The 12,542-nt window shown below is 38.8% G+C and overlaps 1 protein-coding gene across 1 annotated transcript in view; it reads right to left on the bottom strand.

Annotated features, from left to right (window-relative positions):
- Window positions 1-12,542, bottom strand: part of SUCLG2 (succinate-CoA ligase GDP-forming subunit beta) — a 272,885-nt gene that overhangs the window by 113,009 nt on the left and 147,334 nt on the right. Inside the window, exon 7 of the mRNA XM_005890960.2 lies at window positions 6,199-6,295. Coding sequence (XP_005891022.2) covers window positions 6,199-6,295 — 97 coding nt within the window. The remainder of the gene's footprint in view (window positions 1-6,198; window positions 6,296-12,542) is intronic.

Raw genomic sequence — 12,542 nt, 5'->3', positions numbered from 1 at the left:
AAAACTTCAGTCATTTTCATAGGCATGTTTTGAATCAATGTCCTTTTTCCACAGAGAAACTGCCTTTTTCTGACACCATGTGATTCCAGCAGGACCCAAGTAGGACCAATCAGTATCATCTGAAAGGACTGTTAAAGGCTGGGGAAGGAGGAGGAGGGGCACTGGGAACCATCTTCACTGACAGCTCCAGAGATGCCGGCTGACAAAGATGCAGAGTTAGAAGCAAGCAGCCATGGACAAGCAGAGAATCCCTGATTCCCTTCATTCCTTTAGCCAGTTCACTCCTAAACTTCTCTGTAACACAAGTAAAATGAGAACCCTCATCCTTAGGGGGCTTTTTAACAAAAATCAGGCTGATGCAGGTCTCTGTCACTAACAACCATTATAATCCTAACTAGCAGACACTAAACAACTACATTACAGTCAGTAGTATCAACTTAGATGTTTGAACCAGACTATTAATCACACTGGAAAAAAAATCATTCTTTGGGTGTCAGTTCAGTTCAGTTGAGTCGCTCAGTCGTTTCCGACTCTTTGCGACCCCATGAATCGTAGCACGCCAGGCCTCCGTGTCCATCACCAACTCCCAGAGTTCACTTAGACTCACATCTATCAAGTCAGTGACACCATCCAGCCATCTCATCCTCTGTCGGCCCCTTCTCCTCCTGCCCCCAATCCCTCCCAGCATCAGAGTCTTTTCCAATGAGTCAACTCTTCGCATGAGGTGGCCAAAGTACTGGAGTTTCAGCTTTAGCATCATTCCTTCCAAAGAAATCCCAGGGCTGATCTCCTTCACAATGGACTGGTTGGATGTCCTTGCAGTCCAAGGGACTCTCAAGAGTCTTCTCCAGCACCACAGTTCAAAAACATCAATTCTTCGGCGCTCAGCCTTTTTCACAGTCCAACTCTCACATCCATACATGACCACAGGAAAAACCATAGCCTTGACTAGACAGACCTTTGTTGGCAAAGTAATGTCTCTGCTTTTGAATATGCTATCTAGGTTGGTCCTAACTTTCCTTCCAAGGAGTAAGCATCTTTTAATTTCATGGCTGCAGTCACCATCTGCAGTGATTTTGGAGCCCAGAAAAGTAAAGTCTGACACTGTTTCCACTGTTTCCCTATCTATTTCCCATGAAGTGATGGGACCGGATGCCATGATCTTCATTTTCTGAATGTTGAGCTTCTTACCAAAAATTCCCCACAGGAGACTGAGCAGTATAGATATTATCTAGGCCAGTGCTATTTATTCCACTATGTACCATTCACAGGACCAGTCTCCTGGATTTTTTAAAAATATTCAACAAGTAAGACAAGAATGAAGAAGGTTTTTACAAAGGAACTATACAATAAGTAAGTTTAAAATAAAATTTTTAAAGTAAAAAGTTTGGTATAATGCCAACTTTCTTAAACTTCTAAATTAAAAGAGTAACTGTTACACAAAGTTATAATGGGAAAGGTAATATATTTTGCTTGTTGTTGAGTCGCTCAGTCATGTCCAACTCTTTGTGACCCCAAGAACTACAGCACGTCAGGCTTCCCTGTTCTTCACCATCTCCCTGAGCTTGTTCAAACACATCCATTGAGTCGGTGATGATATCCAAGCATCTCATCTTCTGTCATCCCCTTCTACTCCTGCCTTCAATCTTTCCCAGTATCAGGGTCTTTTCCAATGAATCAGCTCTTCATATCAGGTGGCCAAGTATTGGAGCTTCAGCTTCACCGTGAGTCCTTCCAATAGATACTCAGAATTGATTTCCTTTAGGATTCACTGGCTTTATCTCATTGCAATCCAAGGGACTCTCAAGAGTCTTCTCCAACACAGTTCAAAGGCATCAATTCTTTGCCACTCAACCTTCTTTACAGCCCAGCTCTCACATCCATACGTGACGACTGGAAAAACCATAGCTTTGACTAGACAGACCTGTTGCAGCAAAGTCTCTGCTTTTTAATATGCTGTCTAGGTTGGTCATAGCTTTCCTTCCAAAGAACAAGTGTCTTTTAATTTCACAGCTGCAGTCACCATCTGCAGCGTTTTGGAGCCAAACAAAATAAAGTCCATCACTGTTTCCATTGTTTCCCAATCTATTTGCCATAAAGGGATGGGAATGGGGATGCCATTATCTTAACTTTTTGATATGACCCAGTGGATGTTGGCAGTTTGATCTCTGGTTCCTCTACCTCTTCTAAACCCAGCATGTTTAATCCTCACGTGAAGGATTTTGAGCTAACCTTGCTAATATGAGAATGAGTGTAACTGTGCAGTAGTTTGAACATTCTTTGGCAGTGTCCTTCTTTGGGACTATAATCAAAACTGATCTTTTCCAGTCCTGTGGCCGTTGCTGAGTTTTCCAAATTTGCTGGCATATTGAGTGCAGCACTTTCACAGCATCATCTTTTAGGATTTGAAATAGCTCAGAAGGAATTCCATCACCTCCACTAGTTTTGTTCGTAGTGATGCTTCCTAAGACCCACTTGACTCCACATTCCAGGATGTCTGGCTCTAGGTGAATGATCACACCACTGTGGTTATCGGAGTCATGAAGATCTTTTTTGCATAGTTCTTCTGTGTATTCTTGCCACCTCTTCTTAATATCTTCTGCTTCTATACCATTTCTGCCCTTCATTGTGGCCATTTTTCCATGAACTGTTCCCCTGGCATCTCTTAATTTTCTTGAAGAGATCTCTCACTCTTATGCTCAGTCACTTCAGTCATGACTGACTCTGCGGGACCCTATGGACTGCAGCCTGCCAGGCTTTTCTGTCCATGGGATTCTCCAAGGTAAGAATACTGGAATGGGTTGCCATTACCCTCCTCCAGGGAACCTTCCCAATCCAGGTATTGAACCCATGGCATTTTCTGTGTCTTCTGCATTGCAGGCAGATTCTTTACCACTGAGCCACCTGGGAAGCCCTGAAGAGATCTCTAGTCTTTCTCATTCTACTGTTTTCCTTTATTTCTTTATATTGTTTACTTAGGAAGTGTTTCTTATCTCTCCTTGCTATTCTTTGGAACTCTGCATTGAGATGAATATATCTTTCCTTTCCTTTTTGCCTTTTGCTTCTCTTCTTTTCTCAGCTATTTGTAATACCTCCTCAAGCAACCATTTTGCCTTTTTGCATTTCTTTTTCTTGGGGATGGTTCTGGTCACTACCTGCTGTACAATGTTCTGAACCTCCATCCATAGTTCTTCAAGCACTCTGTCTATCAGATCTAATCCTCTGAATCTATTTCTCACTTCCACTGTATAATCATAAGGGATTTGATTTAGGTCATACCTGAACGGACTAGTGGTTTTCCCTACTTTCTTCAACTTAAGTCTGAATTTTGCAATCAGAAGTTCACAATCTAAGCCACAGTCAGCTCCCCGCCACGTTTCTGCTGACTGTATAGAGCCTCTTCAACTTTGGCTACAAAGAATATAATCAATCTGATTTTGGTATTGACCATCTGGTGATGTCCATGTGCAGAGTCATCTCTTGTTTGCTGGAAGAGGGTGTTTGCTATGCCCAGTGTGTTCTCTTGGCAAAACTGTTAGCTTTTGACCTGCTTCTTTTTGTACTCCAAGACCAAACTTGCCTGTTACTCCAGTTATCTTGACTTCCTACTTTTGCATTCCAGTCCCATAGGATGAAAAAGACATCTTTTTTTGTTAGTTCTAGGAGATCTTGTAGATTTTCACAGAACCATTCAGCTTCTTCAGCATTAGTGGTTGCTATACATTTTCCTATTATTGATCTAAAAGGAAAACTTTAAGTATTCTGATTATAAATATTGTCAATATTGCTAAAATATATATGACTGCTTTTATAGCTCCTAAATAAAGGAAAGTTTTAGGGAACTGTGACAATGATGAAGTTAATTTGTACATTTGGTCAGTAATCAATGTTTCCTAATTGGGTTTAATTTGACTACTGCTCAGAGTTATAGGCCAACACATTCATTTAATTGTGATTATAATTCAATAGCTGAACCTTTATGGTACAATGAACAAATTAACAGCTAAACTTTCCTGTTAAAAATATCATATAAGACTTATGTTTTAATGCACTGTATACATGGAATGTATTTTATGGGGATTCCTTCAAAGAAGCTCAATAATTATACTTTCTCTTAATAATTAAAAAGAAAACTTCAGATTTCATGAGGTTTTACAAACATTCTCTAGAAAAAGGTTCTCATATCCCTCTTCCCTGCTGCAAACCGTTTTGTGACTGACAGCTTCCCAAAGGGTTAAATGAAAATACCATTTTTATCCCATTCTGTGGCTCAATTCCCATTTTTTGTTACTATGAAATAACCAGGTTGCTTATGCATATTAGCTTAAAAAGCAATATATGTATGACCTTTAAGGACTTAGAGTGACCTTCCTCTCTTGGATTTAATTATCAGCCACTCAATGCGGCATGAATTTTTAACTGATACTCTCAAACTGGAGACTATTTCTAGATCACTCTGATTAAAGTAAATTAATAGCTTAAGAAGGAAAAAACAGAGAAGAAAAGAAAGCAGGTCACCATAAGTTAGTTTGGCATATCAGAATCAACATGCATACCAGACTATGAAAGACAAGGGTTTGAATCCCAGCTCCAGTATCTAGCTGCCCTTGGAGGAAACAAATTCATTTTTCAGTATTCTATAAAATGGGATAACAACTCCTAACTCTGCAGGATTATGTTAAATGATAAAAAAGAAGACACGTACATTTATCACAGCACAGGATGTATGAGATCAAGAAACAATTTTCTTACCCTCTCTCTAGAAAATACTGATTATTTTACAGTTAAAAGCAATTTTTAAAATACTTAATTATACAGGTAGTTTGCTTATAAACTACCAGCCACAAAATTTTATCTAGCAGTCACTTGTGTAAGCCATGAAACATTCATTTCAATGGCTTCTTAAACATGAGCTCTTTGCCTATCCTAATTTGAAACCTTCAAAGATATACAAACAAAACAAAAATAAATAGATAAAAATATAAAATCTATACCTTTGCTGGACTACTTTTATACTACTTGAGAACAACAACTTTATTTTATGAATGGGTGGGACTAGCCTATTTTGTGTCTGAAACTGGATGCTTATTACACAATCATCAGTCACCTCACTTTGAAAACTGCCCTACAAGAGAGGTAGGTTATCATGTTTTTACTCACTGTTTTGGATTTACAAACAAAAACAAAAAATTCCCTGAGGCTTAGCCCATGTACGTGGCTAGAGCATGGCAATCCCAGGCCTCTCTAGGTTTCAGGGACATGATATTTTAGATTTTCTGACTCTGACTATATAGTCTCTGAAATATACTAGAGAAAAAGCATTGTACCATCCAACTGGTCTAAAACTTATTTATATTTGCACATAATGGGTATTTACCAGTCCAGTAGTAAATCCTTAGTTACTGGTGGCCCACAATACGCTAAGTAAGAAGTAAGAAATGGGGTTGAGATATAATTTAAAAAGGCAAGGTTCCTGGAATTTACCAGTACAGTTTGGTAACACTATCCTATTCCCTTGATATTCTACCTCCGACCCTAAACATGCATATCTTTAAGCTTTTGCTCTCAAATTAATAAGACCTTACTGAATACTTGCTGTATGCAAGACAGTGCATTTGTGGTAGGTGCTGACATGTAAGAGAGTTACTGATTCACAAGTACCCAGTGAAAAGATAAAACCTTCCCCACAAAAAAGTCTCTTCCCACCTGAAGTAAAAGCTGCTAACCAAGGAGGGTGAAAGAGATCGATGATGGGGCATTAGAGATTCTACCATGATGACATAACTTCAGTAGAAGACACAATGTGAAATTATATGCAGATTTGGAGAAACTAAAAACTGAAACTAAAAAGTTCCAGTTCCATAAAAGCAGGTGTATTCATCACACCCAAGCACTGTGGCTCCTGTTCACACCTAAATCTTTACCATCAGAGCAACAAGGAGGGACCTGAAAACTATGGGATGATGGTAGATGGATGTTTCTAAATAAAATAAGAAATAACTTCCCGTGAGGCTTGGCATTTGACTACAAATTCAAGTGCTAATATGTTCAACTGCATCATGGGAGCATTTGAAACTATGGCAGGAATTAAATTACTGAAAGAATTAATGCAAGGCTGCTCTATAGTCTTTTGTTTAGTTTATAGTTTGCATAAATAATTACATTCATTCATTTTTTCTCTCTCTCTTTTTCTCTTACCTTGTCCTTCTGGAGTTTCACCAAAGGGATTCACTTCCACCTGAGTAGCATCAATTTTCAGGAAGAGATTGTACAGCTTCTTAATTTGATCTGCAGCCTAAATGTGATCAAGTGAAATGAAATTTCATAAAAGTAGAAAAAAATTATTTTGCTACATTAATGAAATCTTAAAAATAACAAGCTATTTTCAGTTAGGTTTTCTGAAGGGAAAAAAAGAGAAGCATAACTATTTTAATTTCTACTGCTATTCATTAGAAGGAATTGTTCAACTGTCCTCCAGACAGTAGAAAAGATCATCATCAAAAAACAAAATATTTTCAATATGCCCAAAAAATGTTGTGAATCTTTTTGAAAATTATCATGTCCCTATTAGCTGAGCTACACTGCAATATGAGCTACAATTACTAATACAAACAAACTCCATTTAAGTAAAAGGTAAACATGATTTTGAGAGTTTTTAACGATGAGTTTTTCCTTATTATGCTGGAATAAACTGTTATCATATTCATCAATCCAAACCTATAATCTGTGAAACAACAGTTACTGAGTATCTATTGGAAATGGTTACAAAACAAGAAGATGGAAGACCTAAACAGTACACTTAAAGAATAGCACAATTCAAACTGAAAACAGTTTGTCCCAAAGGCATAAGCCACAAAGAACCAGAATATTCAACAGTTTCCCTGGTGTTGTACCCTAACTTCATTTTTCTCACTCTGCTTGAAATTCACTCGCTCATTCATTCTTTTCAACCAACATTTATTAATTGCTCATGTCACAGCAGGCTGGCACTATGTGATCTGAGGCTAGGGGGAGGATCACAAATGAGGTGTGACAGCACCCAGGAAAGCTCACACCTGCAGTAAACACAGCCTGTTCACCGTTAACACAGCAAAGTGAGACTGTGTAATGTGCAATCAAGGCTGAATGTTGGGGTTTAGTCTTATTCTTAGCTCCAACTTATTTCCCAGCCATGCTTTCCCCATTTCCACATTTTTTTTTTCATGGTTCCCATCCTGCATTATTTGCCCTCAGATTTCTTTTCAGTTTTTCCCCATCTCTACTCTATTTATCAGGGGAGCTGACACTTGTACGCTGGGTTTTCAAGGCTCCTGGGCCGGCTGGCTTCAGTTCAGCCAATGCGAAGCAGCAGTGGGAGACAGGAGCTGGGAAGAAGGAAAAAGAGAGGATATTTTCACTCCTCTCTTTCTGCATCCTCTCACTTTAATTCCCATCAGGGTCCCAATTTCTGTATCTCAAAGTCCAGTGACACTACCACCTCACTTTGCTCCTTGAGCACATAGGTGGCAACCACTTTCTGTTGCTGTTTAGCTCTCTGTGTTGCCTCTCTGTTCACTCTGAAACTTCTCAATTCTCATAGCACCTACTTAACCGATTACCTAGAATAAAGTCCCACTGTGGTCAATACTGGGGTTTCCCAGGTGGCACTAGTGGTAAAGAATCTGCCTGCCAATGCAGGCACCCCACTCCAGTACTCTTGCCTGGAAAATCCTATGGATGGAGGAGCTTGGTAGGCTGCAGTCCATGGGGTCGTGAAGAGTTGGACACGACTGAGCAACTTCACTTTCACTTTTCACTTTCATGCATTGGAGAAGGAAATGACAACCCACTCCAGCGTTCTTGCCTGGAGAATCCCAGGGATGGGGGAGCCTGGTGGGCTGCCGTCCATTGGGTCGCACAGAGTTGGACATGACTGAAGCGACTTAGCAGCAGCAGCAGCCAATGCAGAAGACATAGAGACGAGGGTTCAATCCCTAGGTTGGGAAGACCCCCTAGAGGAGGGCATGGCTACCCACTCCAGAATTCTCGCCTGGAGAATTCCTTGGACAGAGGAGCATGCTGGGTTACAGTCCATAGGGTCACAAAGAGTCAGACACAATTGAAGCAACTTAGCACACATACACATGGTAAACACTAGGAGTGATTTCTCTATTCTGGTATTAACTAAAGAACTCTTGGAAATGTAAATAATTCATTTTACCTTATTTTGTTTGATGTATATGTGCGAAGTTTCTTAAATCCTAATTTGAAAGCCAGTGGATATAACCAAATATATATAATGAGTTACACTGAATATTTATATTAATTTTTTGTGGCTAGATAGTACACGTACATAATACAAAATCCCCAAGGTACACAAGGTTCTCCCTCAGAATCTTCACCAGACTCCCCAGCTACAGAGCCCCCTATCTGTCCTCCTGCAGCAGCCACTTTATTGGTTCATTAAAGGATACAGCTATACAAATGCAAGTGTACACATTTTTCCATTCATCTTTTTAAAAAAACAAACTTGGTTCCACACTTTGTTTCTTTACCGATAGATTTCAGAGAGCCTTCAGCAGCAAAACAGAGACAACAATCTTGTAAATGACCACATAATATCTTTTTGTACGGATGTATCATAATTCATTTAACCTGTCTCCTAAATAATGGCCATTTGGTTTCCAGCAGCTTGACATTACTTCAAATGCTGCCTTATCTGTGTGTGTATCTATATCTATCTATCTATCTATATCCTTATATCCTACAGTGATTAAATATCTATAGGATATATTCTCTGAAGTGGGGAACAAGGGGTGGGCATTTTACATAATAAAAGAATATCTTAAATTGTTCTTGTTATCTTAAATTGCAGCTTTCACTAATGTCCCCTCCCAAAAACCAGCATTATAGAGATTTTTATTTTTTTAACTCACAACCATCAGCTATTTGGTTATCTCATTTATGGTTTTAATTTGAATCACTCTAATTATGAATAGACCTGAGTATTCTATGAGAGTGAAACATCTGTATTTCCTTTGCTGTGAACTCTACATAGGAAAAATCCACATATTTTTGGTGTTTCTCATATTAATGTATAGGAGGCATTTTTACATGAAGGAATTTAGCTCTTTATGTCATAGAAATAGTAATGTTTTTGTCCTTTAACATTTGTTTTTTGCCCATGTTTTTGTTAGTTCTGCCACATGAAGTCTAATAATATTAATAATAATGTCACTCTTTTCTTTTTCAGCTTCTGGCTTTGTGCCAGACTTGGAAAAGGTTGGTCCCAACCTAACAATTCTATCATTATTTTTTCAAAAACTTAAGATTTCCTTTATTTAATGTTTACTTTTTTTTTGGGGGGGGGGGAGTGCAATCCAAGTGGATTTTATTTGAATTACAGTGTAAAGCAGGTAAGCGACTCACTGTTGAAACTTTTTTACATTTTTAGAGATTTCCCAGGTTATCAAACAAATGTGCAATGTGAGCTGCATGACAAAAGCATGATGTCTATTCTGGACACCATAGCATCACTATACCTACAAAGCCTCTGCACACAGTCAATACGGATAAACAATGGTAGAAGTAATCATTAATGTAATAATATGGAGAGACTTCATAATAGAAATAAATTCTGAGTGCATACAAGTATAAGATCTTATCCTAGCTACTTCAAAAAGTTTTCGTTTTTGTTTTTAAGTACACATAACATAAATTTCAAGTTTTCCCTGGTGGCTGAGTGGTAAAGAACTTGCCTGCCAATATAGGAGACATGGGTTCGATCCCTGGGTCGACCCCTGGAGAGGAGAATGGTTACCCACTCTAGTATTCTTGTCTGGAGAATTCCATGATCAGAGGAGCGGGCTATGGTCCACAGCGTCACAAAGAGTCAGACATGACTGACTGACTAAGCGCACACACACAGACAACTTCACTTAGCACAATGTTCTCAAGACTCAACCACAATGCAGCATGTGTCAGGACCTCCCTCTTTTTCAAGGCCAATCTTCCATTGTATGTATATACTATATTCCGTTTATCCATTTACTTGTCTATGAACACCACGCTAGCTTCAAAACTTCTAAAGACTGTATTAACCTCGCTTAGCATGAAGCCTGAATTTTCTCATGCTGCTGCCACTGTAGTTATACATTAACACAGCACTTGGGGGGCAGCCATTATTACAACTGTTTATTATTGTGCAAAGGTGACTATAAACATTTTTTGAAGCAAGACTAAATCTGCGCTGTAAGATCTGCAAGGGGTAAACGTTATAAAATCTGTGTTGTAATACCCACAAGGGAGAACCAGCCTGGCTTGCAGGCAGAACGTGCCTTATTCCAGAGGCTATACACCAAATGACTATAAAGGCCATCCAGGCAAAACCTGTCAGTCTGCCCAGGTGTAATAGCAGGAAATGGCAGGGCCTATGGCAAGCTGAGGTTGGCTCTTCTACTTTCTAAATGTGTTCAAATTTAAAACACAGATTAAACACCAGTCAAAGGAAACATTCTGCTAGTTAATGTGCTGTGAGCCAGTTTGTTACTGCCACTTATTTCCTCAGGAACCATGCTGTTCAAATATTTATTTTTTGCCACAATTAATGTTATTTCAAGGTTATATGCTAAGCAATTAAAAAATTAAGCCTAAAATCAAACATCCTTGGAGCCATGCATATGAAACTCTGACAAATTTACCAATGTCTTCAAAAATGTTTTAATAGGTTAAAATAAAATTGGAAAAACCTTCTATTGCATCCCAAGAACTAATACTTGCACTATTCAAATATGGTTCTTAAAGCTAACCAGAGATATAAACCATACCTAGAAGGGTTAGTGAGCTGGTATTAACTTGGCTGATCAGATATTTTCATCAGTTTAAATACTGGAGGCACATGCTGACAACTCATGGAGCCTATGTTTTTAGAAATGAATAGTACAGATGATAATTAAGACATCCTTGAGGAATTTGTGGATTTTAGTCATATTCAGTTTTCTCATGGCTTTAGTTTTTTCAGCCAATTCTTGCTGAAATATATTTTCACCGGGAACATGTGTTTTGTAGGTTTTTATGCAAGGTGATGTTTATTTTTGGTTAAATCTAATATTAATACATCATATTTTAGAGACATCAGGCATGAGTCACAGGAAAGATATCAATTTTACAAGAGAATCATTTTATATATTGTTCATCCATGAGTGAGGCACTTCCAAAGGACCAAACCACATCCTAGCTGAAAATTAAGTAACTTTCAAAGTCACACTGAATCGAGGGGGCTTTAAGATACCACTTGTTTATCAGAAGATCACCAATGGTTGATCATTTAAATAAATGTTTTCTCCCCTCAGGCACCCCCTGTGCTCAACGCGCACTGCCCGCTCATGTGTGGAGGAAGCACTGTAAGACAGAGATGCCCGAATCTATAGCACCCGTTTACCCTGTGCTCCCGTGCCATGCATTTCATGTTCTGCTGCTCAAAATACAAATGGATGTCCCCAGATGAACAAATTCTGACACAACTGCAGCTGAGATCACCGTCTCTCCTACCCCCTCTCCCACCCCACCGTTTTCACTCCTTCACATCCCCTCTTCCTGTGTTCACTGTCAGCAGGCGGACCACTGCCCTGTGAGCCCCTGGGGAACAATTCTGCTCTTATCATCTCTGTTCAACAGGGTTCAGCAAATGAGCTTGGTTCAACCTGCTGAGGAAATGAAGATTTAAAGTCTTTCATATAATTGGCAATGATAATACAAAAAACATGAATTAAAAGACTTCTTTACCTTCCTAGATACATAAAATCAAAAATATAATGACAATATAGCTACCACCAATCCCTGAGAACTTGCAGGTTCATTTTCCTTTCATAGATAACTCACTTAAAATCTGGATTATTTAAGGTACTCAGGAAACATGATTCAGTCATTTAAGAGCTATATAAATAACTGTTAATTGTCTCTTACATTATGTTTGGGGTGGGGGGAGGAACTTGTGATGTGCATAATACTGTTATTGCCTTCTCTAGAACTTTCACATATTATTTACCTCTTGAGCTTTCAAACCACATGGTGAGTAGATTTTACTCACTCCAAATTTATTCTCTTGCCACTTACAACTACTCATTCCTGACTCCCCAGGAATTTCTTACAATTAGACACCTCAGATGTGTTATTTCACTTATTCATGCATATGATAGATATTTCTTGGACATCTAATATATTTGCCAAACACTTTGTTGGCAACACAGTAGTGAACAAGACCAACCAAGTCCCTGCCGTGATGGAGATGAAGATCCAGCAAACGAGACTGCAAATGTCCAAGAGAAACACAGATGTGCAAGGGACAGAGGATATAAACAAAGTTACAGGGCATATTCTGGAGCTGAGTGTAGGATGGTATGGTTAGAACACAGTGACTATAGCTCTCTGTGACCACCACCAATACATAAGAAGTTACTTAATAAATGTCAAATGATCAGTTAATATAGTCTGTAGCTAATATACTTCATGGCCTCATTCTCAGAAAGTGAAACCATGAAACCAGCCCTTACCCATGAATCCTC

This window comes from Bos mutus, chromosome 22 (assembly GCF_027580195.1).
Source record: "Bos mutus isolate GX-2022 chromosome 22, NWIPB_WYAK_1.1, whole genome shotgun sequence".
NCBI lineage: Eukaryota > Metazoa > Chordata > Mammalia > Artiodactyla > Bovidae > Bos > Bos mutus.
Note: the sequence above shows the minus strand (reverse complement) of the source record. Positions and strands in the feature narration are given on the sequence as shown.